This window comes from Rattus norvegicus, chromosome 2 (assembly GCF_036323735.1).
Source record: "Rattus norvegicus strain BN/NHsdMcwi chromosome 2, GRCr8, whole genome shotgun sequence".
Classification (NCBI taxonomy): Eukaryota; Metazoa; Chordata; class Mammalia; order Rodentia; family Muridae; genus Rattus; species Rattus norvegicus.
The window spans coordinates 13,399,771-13,423,717 of NC_086020.1; the positions used below are offsets into that span (position 1 = coordinate 13,399,771).

The following is a 23,947-nucleotide window of genomic DNA, read 5'->3' on the forward strand; positions in this document are numbered from 1 at the left end:
ATCAACATCCAGAGCTCCCAGTGACTAAACCACCACCCAAAACCTACACATGGAGTGACCATGGCTCCAGCTGCATATGTAGCAGAGAATAGCCTTGTTGGGCATCAATGGGATGAGAAGCCCTTGGTCTTGCGAAGGCTTGATGCCCCGTGAAGAGAATGTCAGGGCAGGGAGGCAGGAAGGCGTGGGTGGGAGGGTAGGGAAACGCCCTCATAGAAGAAGGGGAGGGGGATAGGATACAGTGTTTATGGACAGGAAACAGTGGAAGGGGATAACATTTGAAACATAAATTAAAAATCTAATAAAAAAGAAATGAAATTAGATAAAAATATCACTTCATTTTAAGAAATGAGAGGTTACCTTGTCTCTCAGGGCAGGAAGGTTGTCTCCTGCTACAAACCACTGCTGGCTGCTGTACTCCACAAACTGGACTAATGCGCATGCATTTTTCCCATCCGACACTTCCGGCTCAGGAGCATCCAGAAACCTCTCTGGAATTTGAATGTAATCACCTTCCTTCCCTTCAAACCTGTGTCCATTGATTTGCTGAGGGCTCCAGTGAAGGGCCAGGATTGACAAATACGGGCAACTGTCAAGGATGGTTTTGCTTCTACAAGAGAAAAACGAGTCTCTATTGAGTTGGCAGGTATTTGTATCAAGATATCCAGTTGAATTTGCTGTAATGCTTAAAGTGAGAATTTTCTCTTCATGAAGAAGAATGACAGCACTGATCCCAACACTAAAAAGCTGTCTGCTTCTGCTTTGCAGGTGATCCGTACATCTTTCCACATCCCTTTGCCTGACCTTTTTTGTAACCTAAACCAGGAGTATCTGGAAGCTGTGACACGGTTATCACAATACACTCTGTGGCTTGAAAGGTCCTTTTCTGTCTCATTCACAGGCTGAAGAGTGAATATTCAGAGTAGACCCTTTATTTTCATTTAGAATTATGAAGGATATACGTCCACAGCTGGGTGTTCATCCTAGGTCTACCGCCTGCCTCCTAGCACATCAGAACCTTCTAATACAGCCATCCGGCTGGTAAGAAAACAGTCCCAAAGAATGGTCTTGATGCTTCTGACTTCATTTTTTTCCCCACAGTTCTTAGGCATAATAAGATTCTATGCTCAGTTAAATTATTTTCTAATCTCAATGTGAGTTGACTGCATGTGGACTTGGTTTAAAGTACAAGTGATACTCCAGCCATGCTAAAGCAAAATCTTTACTTAGGATACTTACGATTCAAGGAATGTGAATCTGTAACTATTTCCTCTAAAATCTGTCCCTGGATGTGTCATCTTGCATTAGTGAGCAGATACCAAAATAAAATAAATACGAAACAGGCCTTTAAAACAGTAGAGACGATGTGAATGCTGTAAGACGTATCTGTCCAATGTTAAAAGTTCTACCAGCCACAATGCATATAGAGTATGTAGATGGACTGTGGATCAAAATGATACCTTGCTAAGACCTACAGCATGAGGAAGGGACCAGACATTGTTAAATGAAAGAGTAAAAAAGAGTCTTTTCCTGAAGCTATGTGTCCTCTGTACAGCGAGAGATGTCCAAGGCTTACATGACAGCATTTCAAGTGTTGAGGGTCAGCTGTATCAACCACAATGCAGGGCAGGCCTGGAGCTGACCAGGTCAGCAGTAGTCGATATGGACACTATGGTGTGCTGGTTTCTTTGTTTTCTTTGTTTTGCTTTGGTGGCTATTTTTTTGTCTTTTCTGATTTTGTTTTGGTTTGATTGGGAGGTAAGATTTTTTGAGAGAGAAATAGAACATTAAGTTGTATGGGTAAGGAAGTGGGGAAGATCTAAAAAATAGGGGAAGGTGAAAGATTATGATTAAAATATATTGTAAGAAAAACATTTAAAATAACTTTACAATATAATGAAAATGAGTAAACGAACAAATAAATAAATAAGTAGTGGTCACTGGCTTTGATACTCTATCTTGAACCTACCCATTTATCCAGAATGTTATGTCTCTGTGTCAAGTCTCCTATATAAGCACCTTCATTTGTAATGGGACCCATATACCTCCACAACCATGTCAAAATCCCTTTGCTAATCTCTCCGCTCAGCCCTCCCTATCAAACACCATTATAGCCCAGACAGAAGCCATTGCTAGGCACAAAGAAACTACCTATAAGCTACTACTGATTGGCATTGTTTTTGGTTGTTTTCCAAGTGGTTTCCATCAATAATATTCTTGCTCAATTCCCAAATTTTCCCCTCTCAGCAGATGCACCTGATACCAAAGGGGTGTGTTGAGAATTCAAGCAAAATGCTTAACTTAGTTAGCTTTCAGAAATCCAAACCAAATGTGATGGCCATTTCTATCCCATGCACAGTGTAGAGCTCTTATGAGCTTCTACCTCGAACGTGCCATGCTTCTGTGTTCCTGCCTGGATTTCATCCTTCATATTCTCTTAGCTCTTATCCTCTGAAGTTTCCTTCCATTTTTATTTTCTTCTGATCTTCAGTGCCCTCCTCAATATATATGAAAATATATAATGAGAATATATCAAAATTCTCTCTCTCCCTTCCCCCCCTTGCACACACACACACACACACACACACACACACACACACACACACAGACACACACACGGTATATCCCAAGCACATTCTGTGGTCTCAATGCAAACAACTAATCCATGTCAGAACTTTCTGTAGCCAGGGTTAGACGTATGTACACGGCACAAAGTGTGAACTGTCCAGCATTACCTCAGGTGGACATTTAGGATCCATGGTAAGGATCAGAGAGAAGATGTACTGAAAGAGGCTCCTGTGAGGTTTTTCTGATTCTTTGATGATTTTCCCACTAGGAAAATATCACTCCCTAGCACCCATTAGCAGGTTTGAAAGGAGTACAAGGAGATGTGGGATGGTTCCCAACTTCCCCATACCCTGGCATGGATTGGTAATGCAATGCTGAGCTGAAAGTGTGTTTTCATTACACTCTTGTGACCACACAGCCTGGTAGTTAGGAGGGAGTATGAAATCAAGCAGGCCTATGGCTGAGCATGACACTCACCATGAACTGCTTATTTGAAATTTGTCAAGGTGAGCAGGACCGTAGCCCTCAGTTTCTGAATCTGTAAATATGAATCATAAGAGCCCCAACTATACCTTTCAATAGCTTACCTAAAATGGCGATTCATAAAATATACATACTCTATACACCAACTTTTATACATGAGGCTTATACACTTTTCAGTATTGCTCTGTTTCTAACTATGAATAGCCACCCACATTATTCAATTTAATGCAATCTGGATTTAGCAAGGATATAACTAATATCATCAATGTTCTCTATTTTATACCTTGTCTTTTATATGTAATTTTTTGTTTTGAATTTCATGTGTCTACAACCAAAAACCTAATATTCTGAGGTTTATATAATCATAATTATGATTTCTTTGTTAGTTTGACAGAGTTCATTATTGAAATGACTCGAGCTTATTGAGATTTCCTAGACATTGATGACAATTTTTATTGAAAATAAATAATAAAGTTGATGGATTTTATACAAATATTCTTAAATCACTACCTATTAAATAGCAATAAAATGACATTTATTGTTTTCAGGTAGTGTAGATCAGCAACATGGAAATCAAGTGGGATTTTAATTTCTGCCCATATTCTAATGTCAGTGGATTTTAGGCTGTCAAAACAAAATAAAATACTTTGAGGTCTTTGGACTATAATAATCCCATTTAGATTATGAATGTAATTTTTATATCACTGTACACAAAAATATTAACACATGGCTACATAGTTAGTTATGTAGTTAATAATGACCATGAGTCACATGCTATTTTCTTTCTCTTGTTAGCTTCCTTCTGTAGAACTGCAGTCACAAAAAAAAAAAAAAAATCCCTAAACTTTGAGAAATGTCTCCCAGTGGGAGAAACATCTGGGACTTGGGGTAGCAAAAGTCACAGCACAAGGCTGGGAGTCGGTGTTCTTTCTCTTCAGAATGTGTTTTCCACTCCCTGAATAAATGCAGGGCCACACAAGATGATGTTTTATTCTTAAAGATGCTCTTAAACAGAAGCACTGTGTTGACCGTACACATTCATTTTTCTTGCTGGGGCTGCCATTTTCTTCTAATAATTGGATTCATTGACCAACAGAGGCAAAGCACTAACCGATACTCTGTGTATCATCTTGATGTCAACTTGCACACACTGCTTGCAAGCCATGAGGAAATACATTCAGGCACTGACAATTTTACAAAATACTTACTTTTCACCAGGTGATCCACAGGTAACATCCGTCAGAAGAGAAAAGGCAAAATGCTCAGCCACCTCCGCAAAGTGGCTGAATCCCCTAGTGTCTTTGCGCTTTGGGTTAATGAGAGCACAAAGGAGTTCATACAAAAGAGTCCGGCTTTCTATACTGAAAGCTTGGTTTTTTCCTTCCATCATTATCTGAAAAAAAATGTAAAAATTAAATTATGTATTCAACAAGCCACTTTTTACATTATATATATAACATATACGCTGCATATGTTTTTCATTAATAATCATTGACTGTGACTATAAATGTGTCATTTACTCACCAAACGTAATTGTCATCTCAGAGGCTGACTGCTGAATAAACTCAGCCTTTCTCGTTTTTTCTGAACTTTAGCTGGCTGTTTCAATTATCAGCTGTTCTGACTCAAACTCCTCTCCAAGCTAACTGACTCAAACTGGCTGCTCTCTGCTTCTCCGTGGATTGCATGGCTTCTTCTTATTCTCTGCCTTCAACTGCACTGAATGAATTATACAAACTAATGCAACTCACGAAAACACTGAACCCAACTGCGCTGCAAGAACTACACTGATTGAACTGATTCACATCCACTGCACTGAACTCTCTCTTCCCTGTCCTCACGAGAGTTAAGCATATCCTTTCTCTGACTCTGTTAAATCTTTCTCTGATTCATCACTTTGTCTGCCCTTCAATTAGCCGTCACTTTCAAAAATGGCTACTTCCTTCTACAAATTAACTTTAACTTCATTGTTTGCGATTAAAGGTGTGTACTAAGGGCATGTCTATAGTCCAACCAGCGGGATTAAAAATGTGTGGCCTGTCTGCAATCCAGCAGGATCACAGAGACCAAGAAGGTCTTTGTATGTGATCCATTGCCATGTTGCTGGATTAAAATTTCTCTAAGTCTGACAAAGATGGAAATATGAAGAATTGAAGAGAAGATGGTATCAAAATTATCCATTATTATTATCCAAAATTATTATTTTAAATATATCCATTTCCATCTAAAAGGCATGAGTGATCACTGACAAAAAAAGAAATAATCATTAAAATGCTTTCTATTCACTTAAAGCATTTAAGTACTTTAAATATTTAAATACTTAAAGTATTTAAGTATTACTTAAAGTCCTAAAAGGCACATATCCTTTAGATTAGTGGCAATAGTTAACATCATGAATTAAATCACAGTTTTAAAACTACTGCAAGAATTCATTACTTCTTTAATGAATGAACAAGAAAATAAATATTTCAAAAATATGTCACAACAGAGATAAGATTGTTTTTAATTGCCTGTGTTTCAACAAGCAAACGGTGACCGCATGTAACATTAATGTACAAAAGCAAACCAAATGAGAAAATTCTCTTCAATTAAGACCATTCCAGGCATCCTGGCATATCACTTTTTCAAATGTTATTTCCTACCTTGAAGAACTGAGTTGGTATTTGAAGTACAAGGACAGTTCTTATTGTTCCTTCATATTCTAATATATCTGGGAAATCCCAGACCTCAAACTCAATTTATAGTTCATCCACTGTGCCTTCTGCAACCCTACACACACACACACACACACACACACGCACACACACACACACACACACGCATGCACACACACACACACACACACACACACACACATACACACAATCACTCTCTGTGATTTATTATAGTAATAAAGTCATGATATCCTTGAAACTATTGCCGTTTTTCCTAGCAAGAAAACTTAGGGAAGGTGTGCTCATGTTAGCCCTGTTTTTTTTGTTTGTTTGTTTGTTTGTTTGTTTTTTGGGGTTTTTTTTGTTGTTTTGTAGCTTTGTACTTTTGCAGTTTTGAACTCACACCCAAACTCAAGATCTGAATTTATGAGACTATCCATTTCAAAGCTAAGGGAACAGTCCACAGGGAAAATGTGATTTAAAACAATACAAATTTGATAGTACAATTACAAATGAATAGTACATGGCCTGTTGGGTACAGAAGCAAGGAGACCAAATGAAACAAACAAAAGACAAGCTCAAGCAAGAGACCCTCTCAGAGCTCAGAGAGGAGACTAACAAATGAGATGATCGTAGGCTAAATCCCTAAGATATGCCAGATGCTTAAATGAGTAGCACGAGTTATTTAAGCTTACAGATGTAGAAGTTGTTTTACGTCTGAGACAAATTTTACAACAGACAACACAATATTCCTCCCAGAACTACGAAATTACAGTGTGCCGGCAATAGATGAGAAGCAACTAGGATTGGAGAAGCTAAAGTTCATCTTGACATTAAACATTTCTGAAAGAAAATGTCAGAACAGTATGTGTACATTTTATTAGACGGCTGTTCAAGCTTGTCTTTATGCTCAAGGGAAACACAAAGTTCACTTAAGAAAAATAACAACAACAACCAAACCCATTCTTCTAACACTGGGTTAGTGTAGGCACGCTATCACTCTCAATAATTTACAAAACTCCTTTAATCTCTAGTCACAGGCAGATTTTATCATCATCTTTATTTCCAGATAAGGAAACTGAGGCAGAATGAGAACAAACAACTTGGCACAGGGCACAAGTCTTGGTTATTGACCAAGCTCAACATGTGCCAGCCAGCCATCTGCACTGGCTTGCAGAGTCCCCTGCTACTGTCAGACTGTAATAACACAACTTAAGCTAGTTCACTAGCAAAAACACTAAGCGACCTGCAAATGGAGCCTAGTGTACTCCTAAACAAAACCACATAAAAACAGCTGCACTACAAGGCATACATTGATAAGACGCAGATGATAAAACAATTTGGCTCTAAAAGGTCATTTTTATGAAAATAACAGAAAACCCGAAGCTATCAAAAATTCATTTACAAAACAGTAAAGACAGGAACTTCACATGGGAAAACCTTAAGAGGCTGTCAGGAGTGAAACTAAAAAAAAGAACTGTGTGGTTGTGTATGAGGGGGTAGTCTATTAGACTCCAGAGGACATGCTATTCCTGTGCTTTTGTAGATGTTCCAGAATACAACATCAGAACTCCTGACTCTAGTACTACCAAGCTATAATAACCAGAAAGATGAAGCTGCTAAAATAAAAACATTAGAATATCAAATAGCACAAGAGTTTGAACTCCGTATTGTTATTAAGTCAACTGATAGCACTAGAAATAATTGGAGTTTTTCCACACCTGGGAAAGTCAGGAGTCAAAAATATTGTTATACCAAAGATTGTCTGAGCCCACAGATGGGCTTTATCTAGGAAATATTTATAGAGTTTTTGTTATTCTTCTTAGTACAACAGTGTCCACTTCAAATAAAAAACAGTATGTTACTTCAATCGTACAAATTCCCACCTAGGATCCATTGAAAGAAATATTCATGTTGGATGCATACATCATCAAAGTGCTTAGAACCTGAGAGAAAATGAAACCAGAAAATGTCAAACATACTCAAACATATTCACATATGGTCATACAACATTGTATTCAGCACCTGGAAGCTCTAGTCTCTGGTAAAGCTGAGGGAGGATCGCTTTGTAACTTCCGATGGAGGATAGTGCACTAAGTACCACTGGCTCTCTTTGCATTTCAGGCCATGATTAGTAATTCTTTGCTCTCAGTGCTGAAGTGGTAGTGATGTAGCTGCATTTAAAATGCATTGCTCACCTGAAATCCATACATAACTAGTCATCCTTTGTTTTTATTTGCTAAATGTTAGATATGAATGATGCAGGGTATTTATATGTGGTTATATACATGTCAGTTATTAATTCACGATTCCTTTCATTTCACTATGTAATTGTGTCTAAAATGAGAAATCCGTATTTGACAGTCATGAGTGTATCAAAAAATATACATTCTGATTTTGTCATCAAGAAGACATCACACACTATGCTAATCTTCATGGTTCAGCCACTGTGTAAACAGGCTATGTAACACTTCAGGGAATGTTACTGTACTAGACACTGCATGCAATATTATATTTATTATATAATTATATGTTAATAAATAATAATGCTGAAATAAGCCTTAAGATTACACATATATTTGCACAAGTGTTCCCATTTATTATTCTAAAACACAATTCTCGCTATACATTCACATGAATTGGAGCTGTGAATTAAGAATCTCAGAGTTGAATTCCAAACAAAATGATGACCTATGGTATTGTGCTATTTGACAATTTTATTGAAATAAGTGTTGATATAAGCATGGGCTACCAACATTAATTGGGGATTTTTTTAAACACCCTCTCACTATGTAGCCCAGATGAGCCTTAAACTACTGCTCAGCTGCCTCTGCCTTCTGCCTCCACCTCCTGCCTCTATGGCTAGAACGTTGAAATGTGCTCCCACATCTAAATCTTTATGTTTCTGTATATCAGTGCTTTGTTTGCATATATGTCTATATACCATGTGTGTGCCTGGTGTTCACAAAACCAGAAGAAGTTATCGAATCCCCTGGGACTAGAGATATGGCCGGTGGTGAGCCACCATGTTGTTATTAGGAATGGAACCCTCATCCTCTGGAAGAGCAGCTAATGCTCTTAACTGTTGGGTCATCTCTCCAGACCCTTGTCATAGCTCATTTAGAGTGTTGCCTTTTGTCAGATGATAATACATGATTTAATTTTTATACTTTTTAAACATTTATTTATTTTTATTGGATTATTTTATGTATTCATATTTCAAATGTTATCCCCTTTCCCCCCTTTCCCATACTGCCCTCCCACTCCCCCTCCTTCTATGAGGAAACTCATACTCCCACCTCAACACCCTGGCATTCCCCGACACTGGGACAAGGAGCCTTCACAGGACCAAGGGCTTCTTGTCCTATTGATGCCAGACAATGCCATCCATTGCTACATAAGTGGCTGGAGCCATGGGTCCCTCCATGTGTACTCATTGGTTGGTGGTTTAGTCCCCAGGAGCTCTGGGGGAGTCTGGTTGATTGATATTGTTGCTCTTGCTATGGGGTTGCAAACCCCTTCAGCTCCTTCAGTCCTTTCTCAATTCCTCCACTGGGGCCTCGTGCTCAGTACAATGGCTAGCTTCAAGAATCCTCATCTGTATCACTAAGGCTCTGGCAGAGCCTCGCAGAAGACAGCTATATCAGGTTCCTGTCAGGAAGTACTTCTTGGCACCAGCAATCATGACTGGGTTTGGTGCCTGCATACGGGATGGATCTCCAAGTGGTGCAGTCTCTGAATGACCTTTCCTTCAGTCCCTGCTCCAATCATCATCCCTGTGTTTTCTCCCTTGAGTACTTTGTTCCTCCTAAGGACTGAAGCATCCACATTTTGGTCATCCATTTTTTTTGAGACTTATATAGTCTATGAATTGTTTCTTGGGTATTCCAAGCTTTTGAGCTAATATCCACTTATCAGTGAGTGCATACCATGTTTGTTCTTTTGTGATGGGACTATCTCACTCAGGATTATATTTTCTAGTTCCATCCATTTGCCTAAGAATTTCATGTAGTCATCGTTTTTAGTAGATGAGTAGTACCCCATTGAGGAAATGTACCACATTTTCAGTATCCATTCCTCTGTTGAAGGACATCTGGGTTCTTTCCAGCTGTTGGCGATTATAAATAAGGCTGCTATGAACATAGTGGAGCATGTGTCCTTGTTACATGTTGGAGTATTCTTGGGTGTATGCCCAGGAGTGGTAAAGCTGGGTCCTCAGGTAGTACTATGTCCAATTTTCTGAGGAACCACCAAATTGATTTCCAGAGCGATTGTACCAGCTTGCAATCCCATCATCCCACCGACAATGGAGAAGTGTTCTTCTTTCACCATATCCTTGCCAGCATCTGTTGTCACCTGAGTCTTTGATCTTAGCCATTCTGACTGGTGTGAGGTGGAAACTCAGGGTTGTTTTGATTTGCATTTCCCTGATGACTAAGAATGTTGAACATTTCTTTAGGTGCATCTGAGCCATGAAAATTCTCAATTTAAAATACTTTGTTTAGCTCTGTACCCATTATTTAATAAAATTATTTGGTTCTCTAGAGTCTAACTTCTTGAGTACTTTGTATTAGAGATTAGCCCTCTATCAAATGTAGGATTGGTAAAAATCTTTTCCCAATCTGTTGGTTGCCATCTTGTCCTATTGACAGTGCCTTACAGAAGTTTTGCAATTTTATGACGTCCTATTTGTCAATTCTTGATCTTAAGAGCATAAGCCACTGGTGTTCTGTTCACAAAATTTCCCCCTGTGCCCATGTGTTCGAGGATCTTACCCACTTTCTCTTCTATTGGTTTGAATGTATCTGGTTTTATGTGGAGATTCTTGATCAACTTGGACTTGAGCTTCATACAAGACAATAAGAATGGATCAATTTGCATTCTCATACATGATGACCTTCAGTTGAACTAGCATCATTTGTTGAAAATACTGTCTTTTTTCCATTTAATGGTTTTAGCTCCTTTGTCAAAGATGAAGTGACCATACATGTGTGGATTCATTTCTGGGTCTTCAGTTCTATTCCATTGATCTACCTGTCTGTCTCTGCAACAATACCATACATTTTTTATCACTATTGCTCTGTAATACAGCTCAAGGTTAGGAATAGTGGTTGCCCCAGAAGTTTTTTTATTGTTGAGAATATTTTTCACTATCCTAGGTTTTTTGTTATTCCAAATGAATTTGGAAATTGCTTTTTGTGAAGAAATGAGCTGGAATTTCTGATTGAGATTGCATTGAATCTGTAGATTGCTTTCAGCAAAATGGCCATTTTTACTATATTAATCCTGACAATCCCTGAACATGGGTAATCTTTCCATCTTCTGAGATCTTCTTCAAGATCTTTCTTCAGAGACTTGAAGTTCTTGTCATACAGATCTTTCACTTGCTTGTTTAGAGTCACATCAAAGTATTTTATGTTATTTGTGACTATTATGAAGGATGTCATTTCCCCTAATTTCTTTCTCATTCTGTTTATCCTTTGAGTAGAGGAAGGCTACTGATCTGAGTTAATTTTACATCCAGCCACATTGCTGAAATTGTTTATCAGTTGTAGGGGTTCTGTGGTGAAATTTTTGGGGTCACTGAAGTATACTATCATATCATTTGCAAATAGTGATATTTTGACTTCTTCCTTTCCAATTTGTAGTGCTTTGACTTTTTTTTTTAATTGCTCTGTCTAGGTCTTCAAACCAATCAAGTAGAAACAAACAAACAAACAAAACTATACATAGAATCAACAAAGCCAGGAGCTGGTTCTTTGAGAAAATCAACAAGATAGATTAAACCCTTAGCCAGACTAACCAGAGGGCACAGAGACAGCATCCAAATTAACAAAATCAGAAATGAAAAATGGAGACATAACAAGAGAAACTGAAGAAACTCAAAAAATTATTGGATCTTACTACAAAAGTGTATAATCAACAAAACTGGAAAATCTGGATGAAATGGACAATTTTCTAGACAGATACCAGGTACCAAAGTTAAAACAGGATCAGATAAACCATCTAAACAGTCCCATAACGCTAAAGAAATAGAAGCAGTCATTAAGTCTCCCAACCAAAAAAAGCCCAGGACCAGATGAGTTTAGTGCAGAATTCTATCAGACCTTCATAGAAGACCTAATACCAATTCTCTTCAAACTATTCCACAAAATAGAAACAGAAGGAACACTACCCAATTCCATCTATTAAACCACAATTACCCTTATACATAAACCATACAAAGACCCTACAAAGAAAGAGAACCTTAGACCAATTTCCCTTATGAATATCAATGCCAAAATACTCAATAAAATTCTCACAAACTGAATCCAAGAACACATCAAAGCAATCATTCACCATGATCAAGTAGGCTTCTTCCCAGGGAGGCAGAAATGGTTCAATATACAGAAATCCATAAACATAACCCACTATATAAACAAATCCAAAGGAAAAAAAACCACATGATCTTCTCATTAGATGCTGAGAAAGCATTTGACAAAATTCAACACCCCTTCATTGTAAAAGTCTGGAAAGATCCTCATCAATTCGAGGCCCATACCTAAACATAATAAAAGCAATATACAGCAAACTAGTAGCCAAGATCAAACTAAATGGAGAGAAACTATAAGCAATCCCACTAAAATCAGGGATTAGACAACACTGCCCTCTCTCTCCCTACCTATTCAATATAGTTCATAGTGTTAATATATAACTTAATGAGGAAAAAAGAGTAGCAGAATTCCATACTACCAATTTTTCCTCTAAAACATTTAAATTTTTCTTTTTTACACTCTAAAATGTAGTCTTTATATATGGTTTCTCTCTTTTTGGTCAGGATACATTTACTATAGTCCCATCTGTTTTATTATTTGAAGTTTAAAGATCACCATTTCTTTGCAGGAACTCTATCTTTAGAGTGTCCTCTACACAAAATGGCAGCCACCTCTCTGTGCTTTAAAGGTTTTCTATAACCTTTTCTTTACATGCTATAATGTTCTATCCTTCAGACTTCTGTATATCAGTGCTTTGTCTGCACATATGTTGGTGTACCATGAATGTGCCTTGTGCCTACAGAAATATGTGGAATAAGAATAATATTCTAATATCCTATAGAAAACATTTTCAATAATTAAAGGTCTCCATGTAGGGGGTTCATATGAATGGACTCAAAACTTTATGCTTATAAATAAATATGTTAAAAAGGCATTATCTTGGTAATAAAGCTTAAGACAAACTATAAAAAATCTTTTCCTTCAGTAACAATACTTTTTAGATATTATTTTCCATTTATAATCTTGAACTTTTATATCTCTATGTAGTTGCATATTTTGTAGGAGAGTAAATAAATTGACCTCATATAAAAGCTGACTAGGGCAAGTCCATGCTAATGGATGCCTGAAATTCTAATAGGCTCCTCCTATTCTTACTTTTCAACAAACTGTTGTTGGATTGTTGGATTCTGGCTATACCAGGTTACCCACAGTCCCCAGTCTAAGAGCAACGATGTCAAACAGGCCTCACTCAAGAAAATGTACAAGGCAGGTGTGAGGAATCTCACACTTATGTTTAGAAATTACAATTTACTCTTATTTCACAATATTGGGCATTATACCGGGATGAGGCATTCGTTTTGATTTGGGCTTTTTGACCTTCTCTCTGAACTGTGAGCTTACATCTACCTGCAAGGATACTTTACCTTTTCCATTATGAACATCACAGCACTGAGCTGCTCATCTGTGCTCTCTGTGGCTACTCTCAGGTTGAGGCTATGGAGCACTCTGTTGAGAACATCTTCATGTAGAGGCTGATGTAGTAGGTCTTCAAGCCCCCAGACAGCTTGAGAATCCACATCAGAGACAAGGGTGATGTTGGCAGTCCCGTACACTTTATCAATTCTGGCACCACCTTTTGGGTCAAAAAGCACAATCTGGAAGCGTTTAGGAAATTTATTTAAAGACCCTGTCTCTGGTGTTAAGACAACATCCAACACTGCACTTTTCTGGCCAGGCTCGAAGACCAGTGTGCCTTCTGTTCTCACAAAGTCCTTCCCAGAAACAGCTGGAGATAAGAGGATCCGGCCAACTGTTTCAGCGCTCCTCAGCTCCTGAAAATTAAACAAAGGCAGGGAAATGAGCCTACAATGCCTATAAAGTTATCCTAATATTATTAAACCAATTTGCAGTAACTACACTGCCATTAAACATGGACTTTATACCTTTCTTAATTGCCTTCAATAAGCTACACAGAGGTTAGAGAGCAGGGGGTTTGCCTGCACTGAAATGAACAGAAGAGAAGAACTGGACATGGAGAGACACTGTTGTCTAGATAAGAATACAGTTGTGGGCAAACTCAGGGCTATGTTCTAGACTGCAGAGGCTGGAAGACTAAACATGGTGGGTGAAAAGAAATATTTAAATTTTAATCTCTCCTAGAAATTTAGGGGCAGGGAAAGTTGAAGGCAAAAGGTGGGGAGGAAGAAAGAACTGGCTCTTTTTTACTCTTCAGCATGGAAATGAGCTATGTAATGTATGCATCTGATTTTTCAAAGTATAGTTGTTGCAGAGCTTTTAGAAAATTCAATACTGCAGCCAAGGAAAAGCCAAAATAGTGTCTTTATTGAGTACTAAGGATTAACTTCCTAGTACATCCCAGCATGGATATCGGTATGCAGAATGGACAGGTAGATTACCTATACTCCCAGAACCCAAGATTTTGGCAGAGGATGCACAGTATGAAATGGAATTACTACTATGTTGCTCCATGGTCTTGTGTGAAGAGAAATTAGGCAAAGTAGACTCAGAGACACAAGGTGATGGTAGGTGCAATTTTAAACCAGGCTGGACATGGAATTTCAGCAGAAGTTTCCTTAAGGGACTGTCCACATGCTTACAACAATAGATAGATTCTAGATCTAATGAGGACTATTCTAGGTGATGAGAACAACAATCTAAAGGGTTCCATAGAAAGAACAACCCTACAAACTGATGGAAAGAACTCAAAGGCTGGCGCAAATGAAAGGGGCAGTTTTAGACCCTGACATGAGGAGAGGATGGGGTACCAGCATAATCTGAACTGTCACCGAAATTATGGATGGAAACAGGAGAGTGGCCCATTTTATTAAGAATTCCATGACTGTACTGGGGAATATGCATGCTAATCTATGGTTGGACTAACAGAGGCAGGAAAAAGAGACACAAGGCTCTGAGACAGCTCAGTCAAGGGATACAGGGGTAGAAAGGCTCCCAACGGAACAGATTGTGAATGTAATTAATAGGGTCTTCTGATATATTCAGCAGGGCTGAGAGGAACATGAGGATTGAGGATGATATAAAATTGCTGGCCTATTACAGAAAATTTAATCACACTGTTAACTGGGACATTGTGAACTGTGAGGATCTGCTTCTAATTGTGGCTCAGCCTTTGATCCTAGAGCTTCTGTTTACTGTACAAGAGTATTTGTGGTGTTGCTCAGTCTACTCAAAGTGCTAAATAAAGTTAACAATAGGAAAAGAGGTAAACAAATGTAAGTAAACAGAAGAGAAGGACTTTGAATAGAGGGGTATTTAAGACAGCATAAAGAAGGAGACACAGTTTTGTTTTGTTTTGTTTTGTTTTGTTTTTGTTTGTTTGTTTGTTTGTTTTTCCTTTCTGGATGTCAGTGGAGTAGGAAGGTCAGCTGGGTTCTTTCTTTGCTTCTGACCTAGCAGTCCCCAAGCCATGCTTTGTCAGTTTCCTCAATCTCTCTGCTGCAGTCATTCAAACAGAGAGGCAGTTGCCACACTGTCTTCAAGACTGTTGTTTCCTTTCTCTTTGTTCTGTTCCTGAGATTGTTAGTGTGTGTCTACATGTAAAAACCCTGTTTGCTATTCTTTATGTCTTCTTTTTATTGCCTAAGAGTTCCTCTTTCTTTGTTGAGACAATTTCTTTCTTTTACTTGTTTAACTGCTGATTAAAGCATTTTGTGCAGCTGTGTTAAAATTTTACTGAACATTCCTCATATTTGGCTCATCTTATTGCTGACATCTATTTATTATTTTTTCCATTCCACTTAGATCATTTCATACTTGAGTCAGATCATTGTTGGCTATCTCTTACCTCATGAGACTCAGGTTATTGCTTGTTTGTTTGTTTGTTTGTTTGTTTGTTTGTTTGTTTGTTTTACTGGCTTATTTTGGCACTGCTATGACCGAAAAAGGAAAATATCACCTTACTCCTGACAGGAAAAATGCAGTTTCCTTAACTGGTTTCTGAGGTAGGGGGAAGGAGTCTTCTTTATCATTAGGTGGAGTGAGGTCTTGCCAATAATCTCACCTTCATGGATCTCTCCCCTGAGGACCTGTCCACTGCCACCCAGTGCTCTCCACCAACACTGTGCCAATGTTCTTTCTCCCTCCCTTCCTCTCTCCCTTCCCAAAATCCCCACCCCCACCCCCAGCTGACTTGGATAAAGTTGAGTAAAGGTTTTCAGGCATGTTTAACCAAAGAACACAAACCATTTTATCTAAAAGCTTTCTGACTTGCTTTTCTGTTCCTTCCCTGCCTCTTGCACCACAGACGACACCTCTGTATGTGGTGTCCTGATCCTTGCATTGTACACATTATATCTGTATGAGGAATTTTGCTATTTGAACTACAGGGTATAAGGGGGAAGGGAGCTGGGGAACTTGCCTTCTATGTGCTGCTTGTGTCCCAAATCCTGAGCTCATAGTTCCCCTCCAGTTCCAAAGTCTCCATGGCCCTGAGTCTGATCATGGGGTACTGTGCCTAGTGCACTGCGGCCCTGAGTGTGATCACAGGGTAGTGTGTCTAGGGCACTGCGGCCCTGAGCTGTGATCACAGGGTAGTGTATCTTGTAAATGGAATAACAGGTATGTCTGCAGGGATACATACATCCATCTATCAACTCTTCTCTCATCTGGGCATGAGAACTTGTTCATAAAAGTGCCTCAGATATCTTCATTGTATGCTTTGCATCTCTGGTTCCCCTTCTTCTATTCTATAAACTCATGACCTGATAGTGATAATATTTCATGAGCGAAATGTGAACACAAAACACATATTTTTATCATTTCTCCTCCTATCTAAACAAAGTATTAAAATCTATTGTGTATGAAAATGTTTCTCTCTTGTTTGTCATATTGTAACACTATACAAAATGGAGTTACTTTTTAGTGTTTCACACAGCAGAGAATTGTATTCCCTGTTATCTGAGCCCTGCCTAGCTGGTTTGTGGAGCAGCTCCCACCCATGATTCTAAATCTACCCTCCTATTGCCTGACACTAGTGATAACACTAGGCAACATATGCTCTATTGTATGTATAAATGGTGGTAATGGGGAAAAAGAACAGACAGCTAAAGCGGGAGAGCTATAATCTCCACAATCATACTTTAAGCAGAATAGACAGCATGTATTTTTTCTTTTTTACTGTACTAGAATGCTGCTGATGGATCAAAATAAAGACAGTAACATTGAGAAGGTATATGAGAGTGTAGGATCTGTTCTCTTCACATACTCAGCAGCTATTCTGGACTTCCATAAACCCAGCCAATCTTTCACTGGACACCATATGAAAGGATGGCTGGTCAGGAGTGTAGTTACCTAAAGACAGTGCTGTGTACAACTTAAGTTCAGTCAGTATTTAAGGGTTTGAAGAAAAAAAATCCCCTAGTTTGAATGTCAGTTGTAGGCAATTTTGACTCTTTGTTCAAGTCCAAAGAGTGGCAGTGGAGGAAACATTGGGGTATGGCTGTGGTGATATGACAGAGCAGGCTTGTATGGGATGCCTTGATGGGACATTGAAGGCTGCCAAAGCAGAGCAATCCAAACAGAAAGCCTGTAATTTTAAAGCACCACTTCATAGTGATGAGGGACAGGCTAGCTGATGTAAGGAGAAAACAGTGTAATGCACAAACAGCTAGGGATAATCACATCATCAGAAAACATTGTTTAGGTTACTGTCTCATTATAGTCTCAGCATGTATGGTTCATATATGACTATACCTTGCAAGCCTACCTGGGTACTAAAGTTAACAGACATCATCATTCCTGTCCCAGAATCTCTGGCCACCTGCAAACTGATCAAAGTAGCCTTCTTGTGAGCCACTGCCAGCCGAGAACCCACAGAAAAGAAAACAAGGCTCTGAGAGTCCCCGCTCTTGGAAACTTTAATCCGGGCAAATCTGGCACTGTTGTTTATAGCTGCCCCAGCAGTGACGTCATACAGCTCCACAAAGAAAGGCATTTCAACTTGATGCACCTGATAGTGAGGAAAAGAAAGACTTAATTATTGCAAATATACTCATGTTTTTACATATTTCTATCTCCTAAGCCATGTTACAGTTTATCCCCAGCATTATAGACATGAATATACATATGTATACTTCATATGTGAATATATATATATGCACACACACACACACACACACACACACACACACACACACACACACATGTAACAATACTAATCAAAGAAAACAGAGGCTATCAACTTGAGAATTGATGGGGACATAAGAGAGAGCAGAGGGAAGAAAAGTACCTAGAAGAAGATGGAGGGAGGGAAGGGGGAAAGTGATATAATTCTATTTCAATTAAAAGCATGTTTAACAGAAACAAATATATAGTTAAGGAAGCTTTTTATATAATTTCAGAACTAAATTTTTACATTAAATTACTATTCCAACTAGTCTTCTTTTTTTTAACTTTCTTCTTTAAAACTTCATTTTCATATAGTAGGCTTCTCTCTGAAAGATAAATGTCTGTGGGTTTTGAATAAGAATGTCCCCAATGGGGCTGGGGATTTAGCTCAGTAGTAGAGCGCTTACCTAGGAAGCGCAAGGCCCTGGGTTGGGTCCCCAGCTCCGAAAAAAAAGAACCAAAAAAAAAAAAAAGAATGTCCCCAATGGGCTCATATATATGAATGTTTAGTTACCATGAAGTAGCACTATTTGAGAGGATTGGAAGGATTAGGAGGTGCAGCCTTGTTAGGGTAGGTAAGGTTTTGTTGGAGGAAATGTGGCGGGGCGGGGGGTGAGGTTTCAAAAGCTGATTCTAGACCTAGGCTTTCTCTTTCTGTCTATGGATTAGGATGCAGCTCTGAGCTACTGCTCCAGTGCCATGCATCCTGCCATGCTCCCTGCCATGATAATAATGAACTAAACCTCTGAAACTGTAAGCCAGCCCCCCCAATTAAGTTATATTTTATAAGAGTTGCCTTGATTGTAGTGTCCTTGACAGCAATAGAAAGTGACTAAGACAAGTTCCAAAGATAATATTCCTAAACTCAATAAGAAAAGGATTAAATAAATAAATAAATATATCCACACAACCAGCTGATTAAATATTGATGGAAGCAATAAACTATTCAAATATTTTCCAATATAGGTAGATCTCAAATATGGCAACAAGAGATAACATCCGGATTTATAAATATTTCATAATTGTATATATATATATGATACCTTAAGTATAAAAATAAAAATGATATAATGTTTACTCCATATGGTCAAAAATATTTACATAAATATTCAAATCTTAAACAAAACATCCCACATTATGGTATTTTTCTCAACATTGATATCAGGTAGAAGCCAGGGCAGAGTGTAGAGTTAAATAACACTGTGAGTTGTAAGGAAAAATGGGGGGAGGGGAGACTTGAACTTCATAAGATTTACTTATTTATTGAATCTATGGCAAGGCTGTCCTTGACTCAATGTATATACAAGGATAAACTTAAATTTCCTGAAGCTCCATCTGGTCTACCTCTCAAGGACTAGGATCAGGTGTGCACCACTGCTTTCTACATATGTGGCATAACGGATCAAACCCGGGGCTTTGTTTGTGCTAGGCAAACACTCTATCATCTGAGCCCCCATTTTTAAAAAAGTTTTTAAGTTTTAAACAAGTATTAGGATATATTGATAACAAGTTCTGAAATTTCATATAGCTTTCAAATAACATTATATCAAGTCAAAATTAACTCTGTTCATGCTGTACCCTTGTTTCTCTCTGTGAAATCACCCATTCTCTAAAGCCTGAATTGCTTTTTATAATACGCTGTCAATCATCTGGATTTTTTTTTGTTTTTTGTTTTTTATTTATTAACTTGAGTATTTCTTATTTACATTTCGAGTGTTATTCCCTTTCCCGGTTTCTGGGCAAACATCTCCCTCCCCTTCTTTATGAGTGTTCCCCTCCCCATCCTCCCCCCATTGCCGCCCTCCCCCCAACAATCTAGTTCACTGGGAGTTCAGTCTTAGCAGCACCCAGGGCTTCCCCTTCCACTGGTGCTCTTACTAGGATATTCATTGCTACCTATGAGCTCAGAGTCCAGGGTCAGTCCATGTATAGTCTTTAGGTAGTGGCTTAGTCCCTGGAAGCTCTGGTTGCTTGGCATTGTTGTACATATGGGGTCTCGAGCCCCTTCAAGCTCTTCCAGTTCTTTCTCTGATTCCTTCAACGGGGGTCCTATTCTCAGTTCAGTGGTTTGCTGCTGGTATTCACCTCTGTATTTGCTGTATTCTGACTGTGTCTCTCAGGAGCGATCTACATCCAGCTCCTATCGGCCTGCACTTCTTTGCTTCATCCATCTTGTCTAATTGGATGGCTGTATATGTATGGGCCACATGTGGGGCAGGCTCTGAATGGGTGTTCCTTCAGTCTCTGTTTTAATCTTTGCCTCTCTCTTCCCTACCAAGGGTATTCTTGTTCCCCTTTTAAAGAAGACGTGAAACATTCACATTTTGATCATCCGTCTTGAGGTTCATTTGTTCTAGGCATCTAGGGTAATTCAAGCATTGGGGCTAATAGCCACTTATCAATGAGTGCATACCATGTGTGTTTTTCTGTGATTGGGTTACCTCACTCAGGATGATGTTTTCCACTTCCAACCATTTGCCTATGAATTTCATAAAGCCGTTGTTTTTGATAGCTGAGTACTATTCCATTGTGTAGATGTACCACATTTTCTGTATCCATTCCTCTGTTGAAGGGCATCTGGGTTCTTTCCAGCTTCTGGCTATTATAAATAAGGCTGCTATGAACATAGTGGAGCACGTGTCTTTGTTATATGTTGGGGCATCTTTTGGGTACATGCCCAAGAGAGGTATAGCTGGATCCTCAGGCAGTTCAATGTCCAATTTTCTGAGGAACCTCCAGACTGATTTCCAGAATGGTTGTACCAGTCTGCAATCCCACCAACAATGGAGGAGTGTTCCTCTTTCTCCGCATCCTTGCCAGCATCTGCTGTCACCTGAGTTTTTGATCTTAGCCATTCTCACTGGTGAGAGGTAAAATCTCAGGGTTGTTTTGATTTGCATTTCCCTTATGACAAAAGATGTTGAACATTTCTTTAGGTGTTTCTCAGCCATTCGGCATTCCTCAGCTGTGAATTCTTTGTTTAGCTCTGAACCCCATTTTTTAATACGGTTATTTGTCTCCCTGTGGTCTAACTTCTTGAGTTCTTTGTATATTTTGGATATAAGGCCTCTATCTGTTGTAGGATGAGTAAAGGTCTTTTCCCAATCTGTTGATTGCCGTTTTGTCCTAACCACAGTGTCCTTTGCCTTACAGAAGCTTTGCAGTTTTATGAGATCCCATTTGTCGATTCTTGATCTTAGAGCATAAGCCATTGGTGTTTTCTTCAGGAAATTTTTTCCAGTGCCCATGTGTTCCAGATGCTTCCCTAGTTTTTCTTCTACTAGTTTGAGTGTATCTGTTTGATGTGGAGGTCCTTGATCCACTTGGACTTAAGCTTTGTACAGGTGATAAGCATGGATCGATCTGCATTCTTCTACATGTTGACCTCCAGTTGAACCAGCACCATTTGCTGAAAATGCTATCTTTTTTCCATTGGATGGTTTTGGCTCCTTTGTCAAAAATGAAGTGCCCATAGGTGTGTGGGTTCATTTCTGGGTCTTCAATTCTGTTCCATTGGTCTATCTGTCTGTCTCTGTACCAATACCATGCAGTTTTTATCACTATTGCTCTGTAATACTGCTTGAGTTCAGGGATAGTGATTCCCCCTGAAGTCCTTTTATTGTTGAGGATAGTTTTAGCTATCCTGGGTTTTTTGTTATTCCAGATGAATTTGCAAATTGGTCTGTCTAACTCTTTGAAGAATTGGATTGGTATTTTGATGGGGATTGCATTGAATCTGTAGATCGCTTTTGGTAAAATGGTCATTTTTACTATATTAATCCTGCCAATCCATGAGCATGGGAGATCTTTCCATCTTCTGAGGTCTTCTTCAATTTCTTTCTTCAGAGTCTTGAAGTTCTTATTGTACAGATCTTTTACTTGCTTGGTTAAAGTCACACCGAGGTACTTTATATTATTTGAGTCTATTATGAAGGGGGTCTTTTCCCTAATTTCTTTCTCGGCTTGTTTCTCTTTTGTGTAGAGGAAGGCTACTGATTTATTTGAGTTAATTTTATACCCAGCCACTTTGCTGAAGTTGTTTATCAGCTTTAGTAGTTCTCTGGTGGAACTTTTGGGATCACTTAAATATACTATCATATCATCTGCAAATAGTGATATTTTGACTTCTTCTTTTCCAATCTGTATCCTCTTGATCTCCTTTTGTTGTCTGATTGCTCTGGCTAGAACTTCAAGAACTATATTGAATAAGTAGGGAGAGAGTGGGCAGCCTTGTCTAGTCCCTGATTTTAGTGGGATTGCTTCAAGTTTCTCTCCATTGAGTTTAATGTTAGCAACTGGTTTGCTGTATATGGCTTTTACTATGTTTAGGTATGGGCCTTGAATTCCTATTCTTTCCAGGACTTTAATCATGAAGGGGTGTTGAATTTTGTCAAATGCTTTCTCAGCATCTAATGAAATGATCATGTGGTTTTGTTCTTTCAGTTTGCTTACATAATGGATCACGTTGATGGTTTTCCATATATTAAACCATCCCTGCATGCCTGGGATGAAGCCTACTTGATCATGGTGGATGATTGTTTTGATGTGCTCTTGGATTCCGTTTGCCAGAATTTTGTTGAGTATTTTTGCGTCGATAATCATAAGGGAAATTGGTCTGAAGTTCTCTTTCTTTGTTGGGTCTTTGTGTGGTTTAGGTATAAGAGTAATTGTGGCTTCATAGGAGGAATTCGGTAGTGCTCCATCTGTTTCAATTTTGTGGAATAGTTTGGATAATATTGGTATGAGGTCTTCTATGAAGGTCTGATAGAATTCTGCATTAAACCCGTCTGGACCTGGGCTCTTTTTGGTTGGGAGACCTTTAATGACTGCTTCTATTTCCTTAGGAGTTATGGGGTTGTTTAACTGGTTTATCTGTTCCTGATTTAACTTCGGTACCTGGTATCTGTCTAGGAAATTGTCCATTTCCTGCATCAATCATCTGTTTTAACAGATGATTTACTGTTACAAAGAAAAATCTGAAATGTTTAACCACGTTGTTAGCATCCTGGCATATCCTGTTAAAGTGACTTGATATATTTTCAACTGCACATGTCATTGTCTAACGGTGCATTAAGCATATTCTTATGTGTCAGTAAGAACCTAATCCATCATTTCTGTTGTGATAATTTGAAAGAAAATGAAACAAAGCAACAAATCCTTTTGTATGATCCAAAAAAGTTCTATCTTTGTCACACACTGAATGCTTTTAATCTCATTTTCAATGCTTAAAGAAGTGTGTTTAGTTATCCAACAGCATATAAATTTCCTTACTTTTGCCAATACACTGTCCATAAATTTTGGAATGTGGAACTAGGTATATTCTTTCTACTATGAGGAACTATAGTTGGCAAATGCAAGAAGGTGAAGCAGTAGGAAAAGTAAGGGCAATTGTATTCAAGAGCTAATTATTCCCTAATGGCAGTAGGAGTTTGAATTCACAATAGTCTCTTTGAAGTGAGGATTTTGGCATATTAAGTTCCAATAGACACTCTTGTCTTTATTTTCCAGTAAAATATTCCTTTTCATTGTGATGATGATTAGAACATTACTTATAACCACTTACCATCAAAAGAAAGTGTTGTAATCTAAGTAAAGAACTATCTAAAAACCGAATAGTGTACAGATGGGTGCCTACATATAATTAGACTAAAGACAAAAAGAATCTTCCAGTCGGGCAAAGAAATGCTCTATTCAGACAACGTGCCTGAAATCTATTGAGGAATAAGATTGAAAGAGCATATCTGAACATCTCCAGACTCCTAAATATGATGGGAGACTTCACATGAACCCAATGCACACATATCTGCTGTACAACCCTCTCCTACTAGGGCATTTGTACTTCAG

General features: G+C 38.5%; 1 protein-coding gene across 3 annotated transcripts in view; it reads right to left on the minus strand.

Annotated features, from left to right (window-relative positions):
- Nucleotides 1–23,947, minus strand: part of Adgrv1 (adhesion G protein-coupled receptor V1) — a 580,259-nt gene that overhangs the window by 332,622 nt on the left and 223,690 nt on the right. For all 3 annotated transcript variants that reach the window (XM_039103389.2, XM_039103390.2, XM_039103391.2), the window contains 4 exons: nucleotides 17,703–17,945; nucleotides 13,384–13,791; nucleotides 4,260–4,444; nucleotides 361–610 (listed from right to left, as the gene is read on the minus strand). In XM_039103389.2, coding sequence (XP_038959317.1) covers nucleotides 361–610; nucleotides 4,260–4,444; nucleotides 13,384–13,791; nucleotides 17,703–17,945 — 1,086 coding nt within the window. The remainder of the gene's footprint in view (nucleotides 1–360; nucleotides 611–4,259; nucleotides 4,445–13,383; nucleotides 13,792–17,702; nucleotides 17,946–23,947) is intronic.